At 43.9% G+C, this 27,074-nt stretch overlaps 1 protein-coding gene across 2 annotated transcripts; it reads right to left on the bottom strand.

Moving 5' to 3' along the window:
- Nucleotides 1-1,023: 1,023 nt before the first annotated feature.
- On the bottom strand, nt 1,024-27,024 carry LOC110526142 (synuclein, alpha interacting protein). Of its 2 annotated transcripts, none has more exons than XM_021606782.2 (10): nt 26,909-27,024; nt 13,680-13,777; nt 13,326-13,377; nt 12,365-13,209; nt 12,072-12,251; nt 11,555-11,668; nt 9,496-9,621; nt 4,313-4,482; nt 2,385-2,474; nt 1,024-2,265 (listed from the first exon to the last, which is right to left on the bottom strand). In XM_021606782.2, exons 2-10 carry the CDS (start codon nt 13,734-13,736, stop codon nt 1,266-1,268), a joined length of 2,634 nt encoding a protein of 877 aa, XP_021462457.2. In that variant the 5' UTR covers nt 13,737-13,777; nt 26,909-27,024; the 3' UTR covers nt 1,024-1,265. The 2 variants fall into 2 exon arrangements, with proteins under 2 accessions (XP_021462457.2, XP_021462456.2); XM_021606781.2 differs by having other exon boundaries at nt 13,326-13,398; nt 26,909-27,023.
- Between the last annotated feature and the right edge of the window lie 50 nt (nt 27,025-27,074).

A 27,074-nucleotide genomic window follows, 5' to 3' on the forward strand; every position in this document is an offset into this window, starting at 1 on the left:
CGACCTACCCTGGCCAAACCCTAACCAGAACGGCGCTGGGACAATTGTGCGCCGCCCTATGGGACTCCCAATCACGGCCAGTTTTGATACAGCCTGGAATTGAAACAGGGTCTGTAGTGACACCTCTAGCACTGAGATGCAGTGCCTTAGACCACTGCGCCACTCAGGAGCCCACAACTAAAGAGTTTCAGCACAAACTGTCAGAAACCGTCTCAGGGAAGCTCATCTGCATGCTCATCCTCACTAGGGACTTGACCGGACTGCAGTTTGGTGTCGTAACCGACTTCAGTGAGCACATGCTCAACTTCGATGGCCACTGGCAAGCTGGAGATGTGTGCTCTTCACGGATGAATCCCGGTTTCAGCTGTGCATGGTGTTGTGTGTGCGAGCGTTTTGCTGATGTCAACGTTGTGAACAGTGCACCATGGTTGAGGTGGGGTTATTATATGGGCAGGCATAAGATAAGGACAATGAACACAACTGCATTTTATCGATGGCAGTTGAATGCAGATACCGTGACGAGATTCTGAGGCCCATTGTCGTGCCATTCATCCACTGCCATCACCTCATGTTTCAGCATGATAATGAACAGCCCCATGTCGCAAGGGTCTGTACACAATTCCTGGAAGCTGTCCCAGTTCTTCCATGGTCTGCATACTCACCAGACATGTCACCCATTTAGCATGTTTCGGATGCACTGGATCGACAGCATGTTCCATGTCCCGCCAATTTCCAGCAACTTCGCACAGCCATTGAAGAGGAGTTGGACAACATTCCACAGGCTACAATCAACTGCCTGATCAACTCTATGTGAAGGAGATGTCACACTGCATGAGGCAAATTGTGGTTAAACCAGATCCACGCCCCTACCCTTTTTTTAAAGGTATCCGTGACCAACAGATGCATATCTCTATTCCCAGTCATGTGAAATTCATAGATTAGTGCCAAATGAATTCATTTCAATTGAGTGATTTCCTTATAAGAACAGTAACTCAGTAAAATCTTTGAAATTGTTGCATGTTGCGTTTATATTTTTAATTCAGTGTATACGCTTTGTGCTAGTGCACATTAAGTGCATGAGAAAAACCACAGATTGTTTTACCAATGGTATAACTGTGTGTGCATAAGTATACATACTCTAATACAATTGTATTGGATACTTCAGAGGACACTTCAGTTACAGATAAATTGTCAAGTTGATCAAATACTGTGAGAGAAAGTACAATACTTTTTATTGTGTCCTTTAAAAAAGCAAACAAAGGCCCCTAAACAGCACTAGCTTTGCTCTTGCCCTTGGAGTGCCCACATGGACTGGTTTTAACCTCAGTTTTCCTGCCAGGCGAGCCCTGGGACACACCACAGCTTGACTGTTTGACAGAGGGAGACGATTGGACATTATTATTGTTGCTGTTCTGATTTCCACTCAGCGATTCCATTAGGGAGCGGAATGTCCCGAACGGGCGCTTCACCGTCTCAGACCCTGTGGGAGTCCTACCTCCGGCTCCTTCTTTACTGTGGGAACCCTTGGGCGGCTCACTCTCTGGTGGCCCCGTCTTGTGAACCACCTGCTCATCAAAGGTCACCCTCAGTTTCAGGTTCTGGGAGGTCTTCCTTCGAGAGGTAGGCGATTTGAGTGCACTTTTGGGGCTCGTCGTGATCTTTTGTCCATTGTTGTAGTCGGGGAAATCTCCACCGGCCTCCGGTTTCCCGTCAGCGTCAAGCTCGCTTTTGTCCGATGTGGGCGAGGGGTATCCATCCATGGACTTGGAGGTGCTGAGGACGAAAGCTGACTTGTGCTCAGTGGTCGATGTGTGCTTCTTCATGCCCAGATGCAGGCTGCCGACAGGTTCCTCGCTTTCTGCAATGGGCAGGTGGCTGGGTCTCTCTAGGCGCACCCCTGGGGGGGGGCCATGTTTGGCCTCTTCAGGGGGGTAGGTGTCCGAGTCGGACTCGCTGAGAGAGCGCTGCATGATCTGCTTGAGTCTGGCCAGCTTCAGCTCCCGTCTTTCCACCACCCCCATCCTGCGCAGGGGCCCAGGGTTGGCCCCGTTCAGACTAGGAGGCCCCGCTTTGGAGCCCTCCTGGAACTCCAGGGACAGCTTCTCCTTGGTGCACACCTTGTCTGAGATGTCTTTACCCAGTAGTTGGCGCAGGACGGTGTCTGAGTCGACGCTCCTCTGCCTCAGGATCCAGTGGCCATCCCCGGGGGTCCCCTCTGCGGTCAGGGTCATCTCAGGCCACGCCTCCACAGACGGGACATGGGAGCTGATCATCAAAAAGACAGAAATGACTGATTTGGAAATATTTAATTTACATGTACGTGCTTGTAATCAATGTGTAGACGGTGAATGGTGTACAGTACAGTATGTGGTGGAAGATCAGACCTGGGCGATCGTGGCAAAGTTCCCTCTGCTTTTAAGGGATCCAGGTGTAGCTGAACTTGATTCTGTAGAGCATTCGTCTTTGTTGCTTGTCTGAAATTTTTTGGAACAATATATAATGATAACACTGACATGCATTCAAGGTAAATTAACCAGCTAAGGAAATCTTCATTTTTAAAACATTGATTCATAAAAATTAACCTCCAAAAAATCCTCAGTGCATCTCCATTTCCAAAACGCTGTATAGAAGAAGTTTGCATGCTAAAAATGTACATTTTCTGAAATACTGCGGTTATTACACCCTTTTAAAGAAATTATTATTTATTTTTATCCACATTGGTGTAAAGACTAGGTTTTTGTGCATCCCAAATGGCACCCTATTCCCCATGTAGTGCACTACTTCTGACCAGAGACGAAGTGCACTGATAGCCAGAGGTGAGACCAAGTCCCTATTATTCGAGTAACAAGTGTTGTAACAATGGTACATACGTCTTCATCAGACTTATTGATTATTAATAATATTTCATCAACATTCATACATGGAACAATAATTCTCTCTTGTGCAACGTACTGACTCCAAAGTGTGGCACACAGTCCACGTAGCCTAGAATAGGCACTGAGGTGGGCGCAACCAGAATGACAGAGACATAGGACACAGACACACGGAACTCCGACATGAACAGGGAAATATGAGAAACGATACATTGAATTAAAGAAACAGAACTTCCACCACATGAGTCTCACAAACGCTCATGTGAACAATAAACCTTGCGCCGCCTCAGAGTGTAAGAAATGTTAAATTAAAATGTATCGTATCAAACAGAAAAGTCCAAGTGTTGCAATAAACAGTACGGGCATGGAATGATGAAACGCTAGCAATTATTGTCGGATTAGATTAAATATAGATTTACCATGTATGCATTTAAAACATGTGAAAGTAACAGCAACCATTTCAACAAGAAAACAAAGCTCTCTACACTGGCGAGAATTGCGCAACAGTAATAATGAATTTTAACATCAAATTCCAAATGCAAGATTCATAAGTAAACTATACATTTTAAGCAATTTTGACATACCAAAAGACCAGTAAGCCTATGCTATTAATTGTTCCTTGATGCCCCATTGCTGGTGAACTTTCATTTACATTTTAATTACTTAACAGATGCACTTATCCAGAGCGACTTACAGGAGCAATTTGGGTTAAGTGCCTTGCTCAAGGGCAGACAGATTTTTCACCTAGTCAGCTCGAGGACTCGAACCAACAGCCTTTCTGTTACTGGCCCAACGTTCTTCACCACTAGGCTGTCGGCAGTTAATATTCTTGATCACCAATTTTTTGGGGAGATGCATATTTATTTATTATGGCAATCCTCTCTCACTACCATTTCATGTTTGCGCTGCACCTGTACAGCAAATCAGCAATCTGTTCGCTAGCTCACCTGACCTGTGTTGAGGGTGAGGGTCGAGTGTGAATTTCACTAGCCAATCTGTTGCCTTTTTTGCTAAGGTGATGCTGTGGCTACTGTCTCTGACTGCATGGAGAGTGATCCACGGAGACTCTGTGCCACAATGAGTGACAAAATGTTACAAAACCTGGCCGGATAATTTCAAGTCATCAGTCTCAAGTCTTGAGAGTCCAAATCAAGTATTAAGTTATTTTCTTTTCTATTAAGTCGAGTCTCAAGACTCGAGTCCAAGTCATGTGACTCAAATCCAGAACTCTGCTAATAGTACTATATAGGGAATAATTTCAGAAAACAAGTAATCTGAGGTGAGTTAAAGGCCGCATCCTGAATAACACCCTGCTCCCTATATAGGGAACTCCTTTTGACCAGGACCCATAGGCCTCTGGTCAAAAGTAGTGCACTATGTATGCAATAGGATGCTTTTTGGGACAGATCAAAAGAGTCAGACAGGAACCTCCCACTCACTCGTTGAGCTGCTTGGTGAGCTTGACCACCTGGGAGGCCAGCGACATGCACGTCTCCACCACCACCAGGTAGCGGGCGCAGGTGGTGTGGCCCTGCCGTTCGGCGCTCTGGGAAGGCCTCTCGCCGCCCTGGTTCTGCACGGTGACGTTGGAGCCGTACTCCACCAGGGTCTGAGGAAAGAAAGACATGCTGCTTTGTCAGTTCATGTAGGAGGAGCTCCAAACAAAGACCTATCGGCTGTTAGTAGTGTCTGAAATGGCATTGAAGCCTTACCAGAATAATGAATAGCTGTTCAAGAAAATGGTACAGAAAGCATTTAGTGCAAACGGATGGGCAAACATCCAAAAAGTACATTTACAAATGTCCTTATCGTCCAGTATTCTTCCTCTAAAACAACTTAGTTTAACAACAAAACATGCAAATGAAATCTGTATTATCTAGCGTACATAGAAGTGCAGAAACAAAGTAAAACAGTGTTTTCAATGTTTCCTAGGCCCAGCTTGTCTCTCTGAAACATAGTTCATGTGGTCACCGACCGTACTTTGATACGTCTGGCTTGCTGAATCAACAGCCGGCCCCGCATCCTCATTCTATTTTGTAAAAGCACAGTCTAAAATTCCAGATCCTCTCTTTAATAGACAAGGGCACAATAGAATGAGCGGATATATAACTCCTGATTTGTTTCCTGCTGTTGATTCAGCAAGCCAGGAACAACCAGACGCTGCACTTGACACATTTACAACATTGCTTATTCCAGTTACTAATAAGCATGCATCCAGTAATAAAATGACTGTAAAAACTGTAAATGTAAAAAAAAAAATGTATGGTTGAGAGGGATGAGGCAAAAGTATGGCAAATAAGTCTGGTTGGCAAATGTACTACAAATTAAGAAATCATGTGACTAAAGTAAATAAAAAATAAACTTATGAAACAAAGAAAAATTATATAAAAAAAATGATAGTAAAAAGCTTTGGGGCACCTTAAATGAAAAAAAAAAAAAAAAGCCAACTCGGCACCATCATTGAATCAGATGGCTCATTCATCACAAAGCCCACTGATATTGCCAACTACTTTAATTACTTTTTCCATTGGCAAGATAAGCAAACTTGGGGATGACATACCAGCAACAAATGCTGACCACTACACATCCGAGTATATCGGACCAAATTATGAAAGACAAGAATTGTATTTTTGAACTCCATAAAGTCATTGTGGAAGAGGTAAAAAAAGTATTGTTGTCCATCAACAATGACAAGCCACCGGTGTCTGACAATCTGGATGGAAAATTACTGAGGATCATAGCTGACGATATTGCCACATCTTTAATTTAAGCCTACTAGAAAATGTGTTCCCTCAGGCTTGGAGGGAAGCTAAAGTCATTCTGCTACCCAAGAATAGTAAAGCCCCCTTTACTGGCTCAAATAGCTGACCAATCAGCCTGTTACCAACCCTTAGTAAACTTCTTGAAAAAATTGTGTTTGACCAGATACAATGCTATTTCACCGTACACAAATTGACAACAGACTTTCAGCAAACTTATAGGGAAGGACACGCAACAAGCACAGCACTTACACAAATGACTGATGATTGGCTGAGAGAAATTGATAAAATGATTGTGGGTGCTGTCTTGTTAGAGGTGTTGACATGTTGTTAACATTATCGATCATTCTGCTACTGGAAAAACGTATGTGTTATTGCTTTACACCCCCTGCTATAATGTGGATAAAGAGTTACTTGACTAACAGAACACAGAGGTTGTTCTTTAATGGAACATAATCCAGATAGAATCAGGAATTCCCCAGAGTAGCTGTTTAGGCCCCTTGCTTTTTTCAATCTTTAATAACGACATTACGGCAGTCACAAAATGTTATCAGCCGGTGATTGTCAAGCAAATAACTTCCGGTCTCACGGTAATTGAACATGAATTAACATCAATATATTTAGCATCTCCTGGCCTATGCCCTCCCAGGCCCACCAATATGGCTGTGCTACCCTGCCCAGTCATGTGAAATCCATAGACAATGGCTAGTGGATACATTTCTTACTCAGTAAAATCTTTGAAATTGTTGCATGTTGCATTTCTATTTCTGTTCAGTATGTATACAGTGGGGCAAAAAAAGTATTTAGTCAGCCACCAATTGTGCAAGTTCTCCCACTTAAAAAGATGAGAGAGGCCTGTAATTTTCATCATAGGTACACTTCAACTATGCCAGACAAAATGAGAAAAAAAATCCAGAAAATCACATTGTAGGATTTTTAATGAATTTATTTGAAAATTATGGTGGAAAATAAGTATTTGGTCAATAACAAAAGTTTCTCAATACTTTGTTATATACCCTTTGTTGGCAATGACAGAGGTCAAACGTTTTCTGTATGTCTTCACAATGTTTTCACACGCTGTTGCTGGTATTTTGGCCCATTCCTCCATTCAGATCTCCTCTAGAGCAGTGTTTTGGAGCTGTTGCTGGGCAACAAGGACTTTTAACTCCCTCCAAATATTTTCTATGGGGTTGAGATCTGGAGACTGGCTAGGCCACTCCAGGACCTTGAAATGCTTCTTACGAAGCCACTCCTTCGTTGCCCGGGCGGTGTGTTTGGGATCATTGTCATGCTGAAAGACCCAGCCACGTTTCATCTTCAATGCCCTTGCTGATGGAAGGAGGTTTTCACTCAAAATCTCATGATACATGGCCCCATTAATTCTTTCCTTTACACAGATCAGTCGTCCTGGTCCCTTTGCAGAAAAACAGCCCCAAAGCATGATGTTTCCACCCCCATGCTTCACAGTAGGTATGGTGTTCTTTGGATGCAACTCAGCATTCTTTGTCCTCCAAACACGACGAGTTGAGTTTTTACCAAAAAGTTATATTTTGGTTTCATCTGACCATATGACATTCTCCCAATCTTCTTCTGGATCATCCAAATGCTCTCTAGCAAACTTCAGACGGGCCTGGACATGTACTGGCTTAAGCAGGGGGACACGTCTGGCACTGCAGGATTTGAGTCCCTAGCGGCGTAGTGTGTTACTAATGGTAGGCTTTGTTACTTTGGTCCCAGCTCTCTGCAGGTCATTCACTAGGTCCCCTCGTGTGGTTCTGGGATTTTTGCTCACCGTTCTTGTGATCATTTTGACCCCACGGGGTGAGATCTTGCATGGAGCCCCAGATCGAGGGAGATTATCAGTGGTCTTGTATGTCTTCCATTTCCTAATAATTGCTCCCACAGTTGATTTCTTCAAACCAAGCTGCTTACCTATTGCAGATTCAGTCTTCCCAGCCTGGTGCAGGTCTACAATTTTGTTTCTGGTGTCCTTTGACAGCTCTTTGGTCTTGGCCATAGTGGAGTTTGGAGTGTGACTGTTTGAGGTTGTGGACAGGTGTCTTTTATACTGATAACAAGTTCAAATAGGTGCCATTAATAAATCAAATCACATTTTATTTGTCACATACACATGGTTAGCAGATGTTAATGCGAGTGTAGCGAAATGCTTGTGCTTCTAGTTCCGACAATGCAGTAATAACCAACAAGTAATCTAGCTAACAATTCCAAAACTACTACCTTAAAGACACAAGTGTAAGGGGATAAAGAATATGTACATAAAGATATATGAATGAGTGATGGTACAGAGCGGCATAGGCAAGATACAGTAGATGGTATTGAGTGCAATATATACATATGAGATGAGTATGTAAACAAAGTGGCATAGTTAAAGTGGCTAGTGATACATGTATTACATAAAGATGCAGTAGATGATATAGAGTACAGTATATACATATACATATGAGATGAATAATGTAGGGTATGTAAACATATTAGGTAGCATTGTTTAAAGTGGCTAGTGATATATTTTACACAATTTCCCATCAATTCCCATTATTAAAGTGGCTGAAGTTGAGTCAGTGTGTTGGCAGCAGCCACTCAATGTTAGTGGTGGCTGTTTAACAGTCTGATGGCCTTGAGATAGAAGCTGTTTTTCAGTCTCTCGGTCCCAGCTTTGATGCACCTGTACTGACCTCGCCTTCTGGATGATAGCGGGGTGAACAGGCAGTGGCTCGGGTGGTTGTTGTCCTTGATGGTCTTTATGGCCTTCCTGTGACATCGGGTGGTGTAGGTGTCCTGGAGGGCAGGTAGTTTGCCCCCGGTGATGCGTTGTGCAGACCTCACTACCCTCTGGAGAGCCTTACGGTTGTGGGCGGAGCAGTTGCCGTACCAGGCGGTGATAGAAGTTTGTGAGTGCTTCTGGTGACAAGCCGAATTTCTTCAGCCTCCTGAGGTTCTTCACGATGCTGTCTGTGTGGGTGGACCAATTCAGTTTGTCTGTGATGTGTACGCCGAGGAACTTAAAACTTACTACCCTCTCCACTACTGTTCCATCGATGTGGATAGGGGGGTGTTCCCTCTGCTGTTTCCTGAAGTCCACAATCATCCCCTTAGTTTTGTTGACGTTGAGTGTGAGGTTATTTTCCTGACACCACACTCCCGAGGGCCCTCACCTCCTCCCTGTAGGCCGTCTCGTCGTTGTTGGTAATCAAGCCTACCACTGTTGTGTCGTCCGCAAACTTGATGATTGAGTTGGAGGCGTGCGTGGCCACGCAGTCGTGGGTGAACAGGGAGTACAGGAGAGGGCTCAGAACGCACCCTTGTGGGGCCCCAGTGTTGATAATCATCGGGGTGGAAATGTTGTTGCCTACCCTCACCACCATAATACAGTTAACAAGTGGAGGACAGAGGAGCCTCTTAAAGAAGAAGTTACAGGTCTGTGAGAGCCAGAAATCTTGCTTGTTTGTAGGTGACCAAATACTTATTTTCCACCATAATTTGCAAATAAATTCATTAAAAATCCTACAATGTGATTTTCTGGATTTTTTTTTCTCATTTTGTCTGTCATAGTTGAAAGTGTGCCTATGGTGAAAATTACAGGCCTCTCACATATTTTTAAAGTGGGAGAACTTGCACAATTGGTGGCTGACTAAATACTTTTTTGCTCCACTGTATATATATTCTTTGGGGAGCCAAAGAATCAATATCTTCAAAAATAACATTCTTGAAGCACACGGCAAACAGTTGAGTATGAAAAACCCAGCAGCATTTCAGTTCTTGACATAAACCGGTGCGCCTAGCACCTACTACCATACCTTGTTCGAAGGCGCCATGCTTTTCCAACAGCCACATTGGCTACATACCTGAATGCAAGTGAGATGGCCGTACTGAGCAGCTACATGCACTGCACTGTTTCCGTACTGGTCCACTTCGTCCAGAGAAATGGCTTGCTCTTGCATGAATTGGAGCAGCCACAGCAGAACCTTTTCCTAAAAGAGAGATCATGAACATCCAAAAGGACAAAATATACACTAAAAAATATTAAAGAAAATGGGATTAAAAAGTCATACTATATAATACTAAGTGTGGATAGATATTGCGGTAACAGAAATGCTGCAGTGGTGACCACACTGCAATATACTGTATATATTTACACTAGAGGTCGACCGATTAATCGGAATGGCCGATTAATTAGGGCTGATTTCAAGTTTTCGTAACAATCGGAAATCTGTATTTTTGGGTGCCGATTTTGCAGTTTTTAATTATTTAATTTGATACCTTTATTTAACTAGGCAAGTCAGTTAAGAACACATTCTTATTTTCAATGACGGCCTAGGAACGGTGGGTTAACTGCCTTGTTCAGGGGCAGAATGACAGATTTTCACCTTGTCAGCTCGGGGGATCCAATCTTGCAACCTTACAGTTAACTAGTCCAACGCTCTAACCACCTGCCTCTCATTGCACTCCACGAGGAGCCTGCCTGTTACACAAATGCAGTAGAAGCCAAGGTAAGTTGCTAGCTAGCATTAAACTTATCTTATAAAAAACAAATCAATCAAACATAATCACTAGTTATAACTACACATGGTTGATGATATTACTCGTTTATCTAGCGTGTCCTGCGTTGCATATAATCGATGCAACGCTGGGGGATGATTTAACAAAAGCGCATTTGTGAAAAAAGCACAATCGTTGGACGACTTGTACCTAACCATAAACACCAATGCCTTTCTTAAAATCAATACAAAGAAGTAAATATTTTTAAACCTGCATATTTAGCTAAAAGAAATCCAGGTTAGCAGGCAATATTAACCAGCTGAAATTGTGTCATCTCTCTTGCGTTCATTGCACGCAGAGTCAGTGTATATGCAACAGTTTGGGCAGCCTGGCTCATTGCGAACTAATTTGCCAGAATTTTACGTAATTATGACATAACATTGAAGGTTGTGCAATGTAACAAGAATATTTAGACTTAGGGATGCCACCCGTTAGATAAAATACCGAACGGTTAAGTATTTCACTGAAATAAACGTTTTGTTTCTGAAATGATAGTTTCTGGATTCGACCATATTAATGACCAAAGGCTCGTATTTCTGTGTGTTATTATGTTATAATTAAGTCTATGATTTGATAAAGCAGTCTGACTGAGCGATGGTAGGCAGCAGCAGCCTCGTAAGCATTCATTCAAACAGCACTGTCGTGTGTTTTGCCAGCAGCTCTTCGCAAGCACAGCGCCGTTTATGACTTCAAGCCTATCAGCCTAATGGCTGGTGTAACCAATGTGAAATGGCTAGCTAGTTAGCTGGGTGTGCGCTAATAGCGTTTCAAACGTCACTCGCTGAGACTTGGAGTAGTTACTCCCCTTGCTCTGCAAGGGTCGCGGCTTTTGTGGAGCGATGGGTAACGCTGCTTCGAGTGTGGCTGTTGTCGATGTGTTCCTGGTTCGAGCCTAGGTAGGGGTGAGGAGAGGGACGGAAGCTATACTGTTACACTGGCAATACTATAGTGCCTATAAGAACATCCCATAGTCAAAGGTTAATTAAATACAAATGGTATCGAGAGAAATGGTCCTATAAATACTATATTAACTACAACCTAAAACCCCTTACCTTGGAATATTGAAGTCTCATGTTAAAAGGAACCACCAACTTTCATATGTTCTCATGTTCTGAGCAAGGAACTCAAACGTTGTACTTTTACATATTTTATTTAAATCGGCATCGGCTTTTTTGGTCCTCCAATAATCGGTATCGGCGTTGAAAAATTATAATCGGTCGACCTCTAATTTCCACACTTAAAAGATGCACTACGCAGAAATCGCTCCGCCATTTCATGGTTGCTAAAATTCTAATAGTTCTAATTCTAATAGTTATATTTCCCCAATGATAGGGTTATAAAACGGTGTGCGTCTGTCTCCCTCACCTGTCCGTAGCGGGCTGCGTAGTGGATGAGACTGGGGTGCTCTCGGCTACAGCTTAGCTCAGCGATGGCCTCCGTCTCACTCACCATCCAGCGCACACACTCCAAATGGCCGTTCTGCACGCACACAAACATGCACAAGTTATTCTGTAGATCAGTTTGATATAGACACTGTCCTGATGCTCTTTTATTGAAGACAAGGAATGAAAGAGGGTAAATGAGAAAAATACAGATAAGTATCCAAAACCCAGACTTGCACAGCCGGAGACATGGTGTCATCTATCCCCACAGGAATATCAAGGTCTTAACTAACAACCAACTCTAGTAGGCATTCGTTCCAAATGGCACCCTTTTCACTATATAGCGCAGTACCTTAGACTAGGGCCCATAGGGTGCCATTTAGAATGAAACCTAGACGTCTGCCTTGGTTGACATGGTAGGTGGACATCATTGGACATGGTTGACTCGCAATGTCCACAAGTTAAGTTCTCTCTCACCCGTCCTCTAACCCCTCACTCACCTTCACCCCGAGCCCAGCAGGTGTAAGCTGGTGGTTGTTGCGCTCGTTGAGGCAGTCCTCTCCCATGAGGGAGGTGAGGTGCTGCAGGCAGTCAGCGTGGCCCTGGGACGCAGAGATGTGGAGCAGGTTGTTCCCCTCCTCGTCCTGGATCATCTCCAGGTTATCAGCGGCCAGGTGAGGCTATGGACAGAGAACACCAGGAATAACACTCAGTGAGTTGCTGATACAAAATGGTATTGTTCATATAGCCTACAACTATATTGCTATGGCTTTCCCCCATACTGTTGACTTACCAACAGAGAGATCTGCCCCTCTCGGATGATATTGATGATGTTCTGGGATTTCTTGGTCTCGTCATCACACTCTCCGTGCAGTCTTGTACCGTTCCAGGTCTTACTGCTGTCCTGCCTAGACCCAGCACAGCCCTGGAGGGGGAACATCATAGCCTGGCTGCTCCCAGGGGTGTCAGTCCCTGTCTTGTGTGCCTGTGTCTCTGGGTAGGCCCTGTTGGCTAAAAGTTTATCCATGTCTGAGGCAGAGGAACTGCTAAGTGATCCTGGTGTGGAGTGGTCATAGCCCCCAGCGGGTGGCCGGTGATTGTCCGGGTCCAGAGATTTCAACTTCCTCATATCGGACCATTTGACGGGCGAAAGCATACAGTACTGGGTTACACTTGCAAGGCTCTCAGGGTGGGTAAGTGTTGAGGCCTTAACGCCGTGGCACCTGTCACTGGCGTTGCCACCGCCGCCCACCGTCCTTTTGTCATGGGGAACTCTGGGAAGAGTAGAGACATGTTGGCTGGATTTAATGTAAGGCACGTCCAGTATCTCATCCATGTCCAGGTCGTAGTGCTCCAGCTCCCCAAAAAGAGCTCCTCCGGTTCCCAGGCTCTTGGCTTTAAATCCCTGGCCTTCGCAGGCTGCAGGTGTTTTGTCTGAGGCTTCTTCTTTGCTGCTGCCTTCCCCATTGTGAGCCTGAGCCTCGTTGTCACTCTCGTTGTCAGAGGTCTCCGGTTGATGTTTGAGTGGCGAGACCCTCTTCACAGGCCGGAATTTGCTGTGGACGTCGGCGATGCCGGTCGGCTTGATTCCACCGCCACTATGTGACGACACACCACGGCTCCAGTTGATGGCTGGGGCTAAAGATGGTAAAATAAAACAAAAACGTTTCTATCTGCCATTTAGGCTACCTGTAGTGCTACAAAATAATAAGACATTCATTTATAAAAAAATACATTTGCAATAATAGCCACACCTTGTCTTTCTTCTCCCTGACCATCGTTTCTTCTGGACAGCTCTGGAATGTTCTTCAAGGATGTCACAGAATACTTTTACAGGGAAGAGACCATCAACATGTTTGTCTATAAGTGCTTATTACATTGAAATATTAATTTAGCCAACTGTAGCCTAGAAAGTACTCCATATAGAGGTGGTTTCCCCAGACGACACAGATTAAGACTAGCCCTGGACTAAAAAGCAAACTCAATGGAGATTAGGTTTAATCTGTGTCCAGGAAACTGCCCCATAGACTATATTACATCCCCTGGCATAGCCAGATGGTGTGTAACTATTTACTGTAGAACAACCTGAGTTTTGGACTTTTACTCACCACTGAATCATCAGTGAAGTCAATCTCATCCAAATCCAAGTACTCAGGAGCATCCATCTTCAGTCAGCATTATTCTTGACACCCTAGTGAGAAGCAACCTGTTTGATAAAGCCTGATATTAGCATTCCACATTCATTTACAGCCTAAGTAAAGACAACTTTGTGATTTATAGATCTGGACCGTGTCTTAAATAGCACCCTTTTCCATATTGCGTGCACTACTTTTGAACAGGGCCCATAGGGTACTATATAGGCAATAGGATGCCATTTGGGACACACTATTGACTATAGGCCACTTCCTGCAAATCTGTGATGACCAAGTTTCTATGACCTAGAGTGGCTGTTTGAACTGTCTCGATCCAAAAGTCACCCAACACAGCTGATCAATGTCTACAGGCTAAATCCTTTAGGTGACTCACTTAGACTGTTCAACGTAATGTGACTAGCTGTGCAGTGTTTAGGGTTGACCCTAAACGATAGGTCGATAGGCTGTTGGTCGACAGATTTCTTTAGTCAAGCAGTCGCAATTATCATTACTTTTTCATGGTGCACAAGACACCCGTCTGATTCGCACCTGTCTCAATGGACTAATCTATTGCGGAGGCTGCGGGGATGGCAAAGCCCATCACTGTAAGACATGTGATACTGAAATTGTATAAGGTTGTATTATGTAAAAATAATGGTGCTACACTAATAAATCAAATATTATTTTGGATATGGTCGCTGTCCGCAGTTCTGAAACAATCTTCAGTGTCCTGTAGAATTGGCACCTTTCCCTTTGTTGCTATATGCATAATAGTTAACCAGTATATTGGCTCTGGTGCTACCCCATGTGAGCCGGCACCATTCTGACCCAGAGCCCTCTGTTGTACACAAACATATGTATGTCACTTTCCCTGAGTTTTCCCCGCATTCCCAGCATAAGGCGCTCGTCGATTCAGGCGCGGCTGGGAATTTTATTGATAGAGCGTTCGCCCATAGTTTAGGGATCCCCATTGTTCCCGTGGCTGTGCCCTTCCCCGTTCACGCCTTAGATAGTCGACCATTAGGGTCAGGGTTGATTAGGGAGGTCACCGCTCCTCTGTGCATGGTGACGCAGGGGGGGTCACAAGGAGAGAATTACTCTCTTCCTTATTGACTCTCCTGCATTTCCCGTGGTGCTAGGCCTACCCTGGTTAGCTTGTCATAACCCCACTGTTTCTTGGCCACAGAGGGCTCTCACGGGGTGGTCGTGAGAGTGCTCGGGGAGGTGTTTAGGGGTTTCTATTGGTGCTACTACGATGGAGAGTCCAGACCAGGTCTCCACCATGCGCATTCCCCCTGAACATGCCGATTTGGCTCTCGCTCTAGTAACCGCATTTCAGCCGTGTGTAATTGGCCGACTCCAACCACGGTAAAGGAGGTGCAGCGGTTCTTAGGGTTTGCCAACTACTACCGGAGGTTTATCCAGGGTTTTGGTCAGGTAATGGCTCCCATTACCTCACTGCTGAAGGGGGGCTCGGTACGCTTGCAGAAGTCAGTTGAGGCGGACAGGGCTTTTAGTCACCTGAGGGCTCTGTTCACCTCGGCTTCCATGCTGGCCCATCCAGATCCCTCTTTGGCGTTCATAGTGGAGATGGACGCATCCGAGGCTGGGATAGGAGTTGTGCTCTCTCAGGGCTCGGGTAAGCCACCGAAGCGCCGCCCCTGTGCCTTCTTCTCGAAGAAGTTCAGCCCAACAGAGTGAAACTATGACGCGGGAAACCGGGAGCTGTTGGATGTCATCAAGGCCTTGAAGGTGTGGAGACATTGGCTTGTTGGGGCTAGACACCCTTTTCTCATCTGGATTGACCACCGTAATCTGGAGTACATCTGGGCGGTGAGGAGACTGATCCCTCGCCAGGCAAGGTGGGCCATGTTTTTCACCCATTTTGTGTTTACCCTTTACTACAGACCAGGCTCCCAGAACGTGAAGGCAGACGTATTGTCTCGGCTGTATGACACAGAGGAGTGGCCCATGGATCCCACTCTCATACTCCACGCCTCCTGCCTGGTGGAGCCGGTAGTGTGGGAGCTGGACACGGACATTGAGCAGGCGTTACGTGCAGAGCTCGCTCCCTGCCAGTGTCCCACTGGGCGTCTGTATGTATCGTCTGCTGTTCGTGACCGGTTGATCTATTGGGCCCACACGTCACCCTCTGATTATCCTGGGATCGGTTGGACAGTGCGCTGTTTGAGGGGGAGGTACTGGTGGTCTACCTTGGCTAAGGACGTGAGGATTCATGTTTCCTCCAGCTCGGTGTGCGCCCAGTGTAAGGTTCCTAGGCACCTGCCCAGAGGTAAGCTACACCCCTTACCCGTTCCACAACGGTCTTGGTCGCACCTGTCGGTGGATTTTCTGATCGATCTTCCACTCTCACAGGGTAACACCACGATCCTGGTCGTTGTGGATCGTTTCTCTAAGTCCTGTCGTCTCATCCCTCTGCACGGTCTCCCTACGGCCCTACAGACTGCGAAGGCCTTGTTTAAAACCTGTTAAGGATATGGCAGACATACGCCCCCTTTGGAGAGATTGGGTACCCCTAGTAAACTGGAAAAAAAATCTGTCAAAAATTGCTAATATATGCAAATAAAAATTATTATTGGATAGAAAACACTCTAAAGATTCTAAAACCGTTGGAATTATGTCTGTAAGTATAGCAGAACTCACAGGGCAGGCATTCTTCCAAACTAGTTTTTGTGGCCATGAAAGTTGGAGCAACTTTGACGTCATGGCCCCCACCCTTCCCAACCAGCTATGATTCTGGGGACACTTTCTATCTCTTCCGCTAGATGTCCTCTTTCATTAGAGCTTTGAATCGTTCAAATCCCGCGAGAATTGACCCTATGGGAGTGAAATTAGTGCGTGCCACGAGAGAATAGGCTGTGCGTATGGGCGCGAATTGGTCCCAGCCATTCCTTTGTTTCCAGCACTCAAGAGAAGGGCAGACGATGGCCGATTGAATTGAAGTTTGTTTTGCATGTCTAAAACATCATAAAGCTTGCTTCTGCACTTAGTTTGACCTGTTTAGTCGACATATAATGTGTAATTTTGAAGTTTTGATGCGCAACTTATCCGGACCAGAGGACGTTTTGGGTGCATTTCAGCTGATGTTATTAGCAGTAGCTAATACAAAGACGCAAGACTTGAAACCAAACGATGTATTGGGTAAGTATGAAGCCTTCCAGAACATTCTGAACGAAGACCATCGAAGGTAAGGGAATATTTATGCTTAAATCTGTGTTTCTGTTGACTCCAACATTACGTGGAAATGTAGCTTGGAACTGAGCGCTGTCTCAGCATATGGAATAGTGTGCGATTTCTGTAACGTTAAAAATAAATCTAACACAGCGGTTGCATAAAGAAGCAGTGTATCTTTCTAACTATATGTAGAACATGTATATTTAGTCAAAGTTTATGATGTCTATTTACGTTATCTTGCCGCGATACATAGATTTCCTGCGGGCATTTTTGAGTAATTTCTGAAGGTGAACTCACTGTAAATGGACATTTATGGATATAAATGGCATATTATTGGGAAAAAAAAATATGTACTGTGTAATATGTCATATTACTGTCATCTGATGAAGATTTTCAAAAGGTTAGTGAGCGATTTATTTTTTAATCCTGCGTTTGTTGATTGCATGTTTTGGCTATTGAAATGAGCTGTGTCTGGTGGTGGTTTTACATATATATGTGCTATGTTTTCGCCGTAAAACATTTTAGAAATCTGAAATCTTGCTGGCTAGATGAACAAGGTGTTTATCTTTCATTTGAGCTATTGGACTTGTTAATGTGTGGAGGTTAAATATTTTTAAGAATATTTTTGCGTTCCATGCGCCACTGTTTCAGCTGAACGTGGGAGGGTTGATCCCCAATTGGGAACCAGTATCGTAGACAGGTTAAGCACCTCTTCCGGCACTACAGGGTAACTGAGGATATAGTGTCTGATCGAGGTCCCCAGTTCACGTCTAGGGTCTGGAAGGCGTTCATGGAACGTCTGGGGGTCTCGATCAGCCTTACTTCAGGGTTTTACCCCGAGCGTAATGGGCAGGTGGAGAGAGTAAACCAGGATGTGGGAAGGTATCTGCGGACCTATTGCCAGGACCGGCCGCGGGAGTGGGCGGCTTTGTGCCCTGGGCTGAGATGGCACAGAACTCACTTCGCCACTCCTCCACTATCCTCTCTCCCTTCCAGTGCGTACTGGGGTACCAGCCGGTTCTGGCGCCTTGACATCAGAGTCAGACCGAGGTTCCTGCGGTGGACGACTGGTTCAGGCGCGCAGAGGAGACATGGGAAGCTGTCCGTGTTCACCTTCAGCAGGCTGTGATGCGCCAAAAGGAGAACGCAGATCGCCACCGCAGTGAGCCCGCTAGGAGTTTGCCAAAAGGCACCTAAAAGGAATCTCAGACCATGAGAAACAAGATTCTCTGGTCCGATAAATGAAACCAAGATTGAACTCTTTGGCCTGAATGTCAAGAGACACATCTGGAGGAAACTTGGCAACATCCCTACGGTGAAGCATGGTGGTGGCAGCATCATGCTGTGGGGATGTATTTCAGCGGCAGGGACTGGTAGACTAGTCGAGGGAAAGATGAACAGAGCAATGCACAGAGAGATCCTTGATGAAGAGCGCCCTGGAGCAGGTTAGGACCTCAGGACAGGACAAAGACCTTAAGCACAAAGCCAAGAACACGTAGGAGTGGCTTTGGGACAAGTCTCTGAATGTCCTTGAGTGGCCCAGCCAGAGCCCGGACTTGAACCCGATCGAACATCTCTGGAGAGACCTGAGAATAGCTGTGCAGCGACGCATCCCATCCAACCTGACAGAGCTGGAGAGGATCTGCAGAGAAGAATGGCACACCATATACAGGTGTGCCAAGCTTGTAGAGTCATAGCCAAGAAGATTCAAGGCTGTAATCGCTGCCAAAGGTGTTTCAACAAAGTACTGAGTAAAGGGCCTGAATACTTATGCAAATGTGATATGTTTTTTTTTAATATAAATGCGTAAATGTTTCTAAAAACATGTTTCTGCTTTGTCATTACGGTTATTGTTTGAAGATTGGTGAAGGAAAAACATCTATTTAATACATATGAGATAATGTGGAAAAAATACTTTCTGAATGCACTACATATCAAGAATTTAAAAGATCACTGAATATGAACCCCAGATTGAATATAAGTATAAAAGGTGCAATTATATTTTTGTTTCCTTAACCAAATTAGCAACAATAATTAGCTAGGTTTATGGGCTATGGCTGCCGCGTCTCCAACAATCGGATGTTCCGGTTTTCAGGGGAAGTGAAAAGCAAGCTTATGACACAACTTCTGCTTTTGGACATTAACAAGGTGACACATCTTAATTCCTCCTCTACATTTACTGGTTCGATTGAACAGTGCAGAAGAAAACATACTAGTCAAGACCAGTATGAAGGAGATCTAGATTCAGGCGTTTATTTTATGTCTGCTACTTTAGGTTAGTTAATGGGCTACAAATCAAACTCTGTCACATGCGTCTTAAATTTGATCGTTTATTTACATATTAGGGTACCTGAGGTTTGATTATAAACGTTGTTTGACTTGTTTGGAGAAGTTTATTGGTAACATTTGGGATTCATTTTGTATGCATTTTGAATGAGGGAAACCGGTGGATTATTGAATGAAGTCCGCCAGCTAAACTGGGTTTTTGGGGATATAAAGAAGGACTTTGTCGAAGGACCATTTGTGATGTAACTGGGACGTTTTGGAGTGCCAACAGAAGAAGATCTTCAAAGCTAAGGCATTTATTTCAATCTCTATTTCTGACTTTCGTGGCGCACCTGCCTGGTTGACATTGTTTTTCAAAATGCTTTTGTGTGCGGGGCGCTGTTCTCAGATAATCGCATGGTGTGCTTTCGCTGTAAAGCCTTTTTGAAATCTGGCAGCTGGATTAACAAGAAGTTAAGCTTTTTTTAATAATAAAAAAGTAACACAATAAGGATAACTAATGAGGTTATATACAGGGGGCACCGGTATTGAGTCAGTGTGTGGGATCAGGTTAGTTGAGGTAATTTGTACATGGAGGTGAAGTGACTATGCATAGACAATGAACAATGAGGGAGGGAGGGGGTGGTCAATGTAAATTGTTCAGTGATGATTTTATTAATTGTTCAGCAGTCTTATAGCTTGGGGGTAGATGCTGTTGAGGAGCCTCTTGGTCCTAGACTTGGCGCTCCTGTACCGCTTGCCATGCGGTAGCAAAGAAAACTGTCTATGACTTGAGTGACAGTAGTCGCTGACAATTTTATGGGCTTTTCTCTGACACCACCTATTATATAGGTCCTGGATGGCAGGACGCTTGGCCCCAGTAATGTACTGGGCCATTCGCACTACCCTCTGTAGCGCCTTACGTTCAGATGCCGAGTAGTTGCCATACCAGGCGGTGATGCAACCGGTCAGGATGCTCTCGATGGTGCAGCTGTAAAACCTTTTGAGGATCTGGGGACCCATGCCAAATCTTTTTAGTCTCCTGAGATTTAAAAGGTTTTGTCGTGCCCTCTTCACAACTGTCTTGGTATGTTTGGACCATGATAGTTCGTTGGTGATGTGGACAGCAAGGAACTTGAAAACGCTCAACCCACTCCACTACAGCCCCGTTGGTGTTAACCTTTTTGGGATAGGGGGCAGCATTTTCACTTTTGGATGAATAGTGTGCCCAGAGTGAACTGCCTCCTATTATGTCCAAGATGCTAACATATGCATATTATTATTAGTATTGGATAGAAAACACTCTGAAGTTTCTAAAACTGTTTGAATGATGTCTGTGAGTATAACAGAACTCATGTGGCAGGCGAAAACCTGAGAAAAATCCAACCAGGAAGTGGGACATCTGAGGTTTGTAGTTTTTCAAAGCTTGGCCTACCGAATACACATTGCGATATGGATAAAGTTGCACTTCCTATGGCTTCCACTAGATGTCAATCGTCTTTAGAAACTTGAATGGAGGATTCTACTATAAAGGAGGGGCTCATGAGACCTCTGAGTCAGTGGTCTGGCAGAGTGCCTTGGTCTCATGACGCTCGCTCCCGACAGAGTTACCTCTCGTTCCAGTGCTTTTCTGAAGACAAAGGAATTCTCCGGTTGGAATATTATTGATGTTTTATGTTAAACACATCCTAAAGATTGATTCCATACATCGTTTGACATGTTTCTAAAGGACTGCAACGGAACATTTCGAGTTTTTGTCTGGACGAAGTGCCTGCGCCTCATGAAGATGGATGACTGGGCTGAACACGCTAACAACAAGTGACTATTTGGACATAAATGATGGAACTTTATGGAACAAATCAGTCATTTATTGTCGAACTGGGATTCCTGGGAGTGCCTTCTAATGAAAATCATCAAAGGTAAATTAATATTTATGGTGTTGTTTCTAACTTTGTTGACTCCAAAATGGCGGATATTCCTCTGGCTGTTTTGGGTTCTGAGCGACGTTCTCTGCCACATCCAACGAGCGTCAGAGCCGGTGTAGTAGGATTCAATCTTAATCCTGTATTGACGCTTTGCTTGTTTGATGGCTCATCTGAGGGCATAGCGGGATTTCTTAGCGCCCGGATTAGGCTCCTGCTCCTTGAAAGTGGCAGCTCTTTAGTTCAGCCTTTAGTTCGATGCGGATGTTGCCAGCAGCAACATTATGTACACAATAAGTTAAGAAATAAGTTACACAACGCAAAAAAAACAACAAAAAAATAGCACAACTGGTTGGGAGAATGTAAAACAACAGCCATGTTCTTCGGCGCCTGGAAAGCCGCTAATGGGCGCTATGGATCTCCACTATCTATAGCGCACACTACCGGCTGCCCAGGCTAGTACGCTATCTAGGCTAAATCTGGTCGTCACTAGTTACCACAGCCATAAAGTCATAAACCCTGTCTATTTCAAAAATGTTGCTTCATAAAATCTGATCTTAAGCCTGACCTTAACCACACTGTTAACTGTATGCCTAACCCTAACTTTAAATTAAGACCAAAAATCATGTTTGTTTTCATACATTTTTACAATATAGACCATTTTTATTCTGTGGCTGTGGTAATTAGTAATAACCGCCAAGTCCCGTTCCCAAGCTGGAATAGCCTAAAACATGCCACTTCAATACAGCTATGACCAAAAGTGACTGTTTCGTAACATGTTAATAGAATTTAAGTAGCAGGTTAGGAGAATTAGGCTGAGGTCAAGTAAAGGGTCATATGCTTCGGCATTCAACATACTCTTACTACCTGAGTATGTTACTACATTCCTTCCGCAGCTGAAGGGGCAGTGTTGTCGCTTGGTTCCTTGATCTGATCTATGGGCTAGTCATCAAAGTAGCCTATTTTGCATTACTAACCAAATATAATCTCAAGGACTGTTCAAACAGTAAACCTAGCCATGTGCTTTTTTACTCTGTGACCAAAACATGATAACATTCTATTTTTAGCTGATATATATGAATGAATACACAAGCAGCAAATCAAATCAAACTGGGTTAGCCTGGGAAGCCAAGGCTCAATGTGCATTCCCAGTAATAGACTCGTGTCCCCAGTGGGGCATCATATTCCTCCTTAACTAGCTTTATAACGGGGAGAAGGCAGAGAAAAACTGGCATACTTTCTTTATGAAACACCATTTTCACCACCGTGCTAGAGTGGCTAATGTCTAGGAATGCTACCTTCTGATGTTGCGCCTTATATTCAGTCTTGGGTAAACAACAGACTGCAACCTGATTGGCTCAAAGCGATACACAACATCTGGGATTATCATTTCTAAGCATTAGCCACTAGCATGGGGGTGGAAAATTGTCTTTCATAAAGTAGGGATGCACAATATAATTGGTGAGCATATATCGGAATTGGACGATATTAGCTAAAAATGCCAATATTGGCCCGATGTCTAGCTTGTGTTTATGTTTGAAACATAAACACACTCCTAGCGCCATTCGAACAACTGACTCGAGAAATAAGCTAATCAACAGCGTCTGCAGCAGACGTGATACCCTCTCATTGAAACGCCTGCTCAACAATACTGTCGACACAGACGTGGGGTTAAAACTTACAAAAGTACTCGAGGCTGTGAACGAGCGATTAGGTGGTTTTCTCTCTGAGCCTCTTTACTGTGTCGCCACCATGCTCGATGCTAGGTACAAGGACCGCTACTTCGATGCAGACAAGAAACGGGGTTTACGTGAAATGTTACATACACAGCTGGACAAGATGGAAACGGACACAGTGACAGTGCGCACCGAGGAAGAGAGGCCACGGACAGACAGACCTGAAACTTCACTGCTTGACATGTATGATGAAATCCTGGTTGAGAATGAAATGACTGAACAAATGAACAACGAAACAGCACAGCAAGTTTTGTGAAATAAATAAGTTTTGATTATGTTTGACTGGTGATGGGGACCTAGGTTAATGCCAACAAAATAACTTTTTGGTCAGTGTGTGTGTTTCAACTATACTAGAATGCTTAAAAGTCCGCTAAACATGTTAATATCGGTTATCGGGTATTTTTGGCAAGGAAAATATCAGATATCCGTATCGGCCAAAAAATGTCATACTGGTCCATCCCTAAATAAAAGCATTACATGCATAATTGCATTTGCGGTCACTTTTGAGAATGGTGTTTTCCCACTAATGGAACATTTGCGCTTATAGCCTACTGCTATGTGCTCATTGCTGAGCTTATGTGAAGAAGTAGCCTAATACAGTGCATTGCGAAAGTATTCAGCCCCCTTGAACTTTGCGACCTTTTGCCACATTTCAGGCTTCAAACATAAAGATATAAAACTGTATTTTTTTGTGAAGAATCAACAACAAGTGGGACACAATCATGAAGTGGAACGACATTTATTGGATATTTCAAACTTTTTTAACAAATCAAAAACTGAAAAATTGGGCGTGCAAAATTATTCAGCCCCCTTTACTTTCAGTGCAGCAAACTCTCTCCAGAAGTTCAGTGAGGATCTCTGAATGATCCAATGTTGACCTAAATGACTAATGATGATAAATACAATCCACCTGTGTGTAATCAAGTCTCCGTATAAATGCACCTGCACTGTGATAGTCTCAGAGGTCCGTTAAAAGCGCAGAGAGCATCATGAAGAACAAGGAACACACCAGGCAGGTCCGAGATACTGTTGTGAAGAAGTTTAAAGCCGGATTTGGATACAAAAGATTTCCCAAGCTTTAAACATCCCAAGGAGCACTGTGCAAGCGATAATATTGAAATGGAAGGAGTATCAGACCACTGCAAATCTACCAAGACCTGGCCGTCCCTCTAAACTTTCAGCTCATACAAGGAGAAGACTGATCAGAGATGCAGCCAAGAGGCCCATGATCACTCTGGATGAACTGCAGAGATCTACAGCTGAGGTGGGAGACTCTGTCCATAGGACAACAATCAGTCGTATATTGCACAAATCTGGCCTTTATGGAAGAGTGACAAGAAGAAAGCCATTTCTTAAAGATATCCATAAAAAGTGTCGTTTAAAGTTTGCCACAAGCCACCTGGGAGACACACCAAACATGTGGAAGAAGGTGCTCTGGTCAGATGAAACCAAAATTGAACTTTTTGGCAACAATGCAAAACGTTATGTTTGGCGTAAAAGCAACACAGCTCATCACCCTGAACACACCATCCCCACTGTCAAACATGATGGTGGCAGCATCATAGTTTGGGCCTGCTTTTCTTCAGCAGGGACAGGGAAGATGGTTAAAATTGATGGGAAGATGGATGGAGCCAAATACAGGACCATTCTGGAAGAAAACCTGATGGAGTCTGCAAAAGACCTGAGACTGGGACGGAGATTTGTCTTCCAACAAGACAATGATCCAAAACATAAAGCAAAATCTACAATGGAATGGTTCAAAAATAAACATATCCAGGTGTTAGAATGGCCAAGTCAAAGTCCAGACCTGATTCCAATCGAGAATCTGTGGAAAGAACTGAAAACTGTTGTTCACAAATGCTCTCCATCCAACCTCACTGAGCTCGAGCTGTTTTGCAAGGAGGAATGGGAAAAAATTTCAGTCTCTCGATGTGCAAAACTGATAGAGACATACCCCAAGCGACTTACAGCTGTAATCGCAGCAAAAGGTGGCGCTACAAAGTATTAACTTAAGGGGGCTGAATAATTTTGCACGCCCAATTTTTCAGTTTTTGATTTGTTAAAAAAGTTTGAAATATCCAATAAATGTCGTTCCACTTCATGATTGTGTCCCACTTGTTGTTGATTCTTCACAAAAAAATACAGTTTTATATCTTTATGTTTGAAGCCTGAAATGTGGCAAAAGGTTGCAAAGTTCAAGGGGGCCGAATACTTTCGCAAGGCACTGTAGTTTATCAACATTTTAAGCTAAACATTATGATCTGTTGTGTCAGCCACATTGCGTAATTAATGTTTTTTGATGCTAGCGGTTATATTAATTTAGGACCTGTCGCATCCTGCAACTATCCCAGACTATGTTTGGAAATGTTTCTCTCACACAGAATAGGTTGAGTTTTGTACTATGGGGGATACAGATTGACATGGGCTAGGGCTTTTGCTGTCCGTTAGGCCTACTCATCTTGTTGGCTGACGAAAAGTAAATGTGGAAAGTTCTTCCAATATCTTCAATATGCACCCCGGAATTGTATAAGGACGCCCGCAGTTGCGTCCCTGATGTGTCTGTCTTCACTTGTACCTGTGAGAAAGATCCGATCACATGATGGAGAGCCATGTTAGTGAGGTGCTACCGAGCACACAGCACTCAGGGAGAAGGGCACAACGGCCACTGGCTGCAAAAGGCATGGATTCTTTTAGGGTGCATTATGGCCACACAAAGGGGATGCTGCCGTGAAATTCTAGGCATTATCAAGTGTTTGTCAAATTGTGAATGAGTGACTGATGAAGTGTGTACAGCCTGCGCAAAAAAAACTAAGCAGAGCTCATGCCTTTCAAGCAACTTTTTTCAAATCATCATTAGAGTCGCATCATGCAGCCTTACAATGTATTAAACATCAAAACATATAGCCCAACATTTGTAGAACAACTAAAGTTACATTATTAACTCTAAATTAAGCACACATCAACACCCATTTCTTTGTTCACCGCTCAACACAAAATAGCCGTATGTGCGCAATCCCTCAAATCGCTTGGAGAAAATATCCTTTCTATTTTATTCAGATTTGTCCAATTGTATCCTTCAATTGTATTCTAGAAAACACTGACGATAAGTAAAGCTTATTAAAGAGCAGTGATACTATCAAGAGCAGTGTTTGGGTTTCTTCTTTTTTCTCATTCTTCATGCTATAAAATAATGCCACAGAATTCTAAGCAAATCTTGTCTGCTAAATGAACTAGAGTAGCCCACAGCTATTTGGCAAAGTCAGATCAGGACCTAACATAAGGACAACTCAGAGTAAGCTATTCTGTTCTTTTGAAATAGACTACATTTCCTTCATATCATGCTACTTTAGACCAGTCTAAAATAAATTACAATTTTCGGTAGGGAGGGGGGGTAGCTAGCTAGGACATGGTGTCGCCCTAGTCATTGTCGGGCGACACCTTGGCAGTCATTGAGGAACAAATGCGGGCGCTCGATGGGCGGTGTTCATGAAGGAACCAATGGGATGCTCGACGGGGGGCATTGCTGAACATGCAGCAACGCCCCGAATTGCAGGCTGCAGTTGCACACTACCAAAAGGTGTCTCCTACTACAAAAATCCCACTCCACCCACGTAGATCAACGGAGTGAAGCTTGTAGTAAGCGAAAAATATTTCCCGAACCTGCTAAGAAAATATCTTCGTACGAAGTGATGTGTTTTTAGGGAGTCCCTAGTTAGCTAGCTAGCTTGATGGCTGGCTGGCATTTGGAAAACAAATAGCTAGCTAACGTTAGTTACATCAAACGTTAAATGCCTAACTAGCAAGCTAATTAACATGCAGTATAGGCAGTGAACATTTGACATGGGAAAAAAAGGTCTGACTGCTAGCTAATTGAGCAAGTATCACCATTCTGTGGAATGACCATCGACTCCAGCATCTCAAGGCAAGCAGGTTAGCATTTTAGCTAACGTTAGCTAGCGAGCAGTTGGAAACGAATCGGGTCATCAAAAAGAGGGATTGCAGATAGCTACACAAGTATTCAACAAACACGATTTCATATAGCTTAATATATAATATTATAACAAATAATTGTTTTCGTTTACAATACCTTTTAGCTCAGTTAGCTAATGCCCAGGTTTTGTCTTCGACTATTTTCTAGGCTCAGTTCCAGATTCCAGCTGTTTTTGAGGTCCCAGACTGGACCAGCGTCTCATCAGCAACATTTGAAAAGTACATCCGTTCACGGAATTTTGGAAAACGTTAAAAATAAAAGT

This window comes from Oncorhynchus mykiss, chromosome 6, assembly GCF_013265735.2.
Source record: "Oncorhynchus mykiss isolate Arlee chromosome 6, USDA_OmykA_1.1, whole genome shotgun sequence".
Taxonomy (NCBI): Eukaryota; Metazoa; Chordata; class Actinopteri; order Salmoniformes; family Salmonidae; genus Oncorhynchus; species Oncorhynchus mykiss.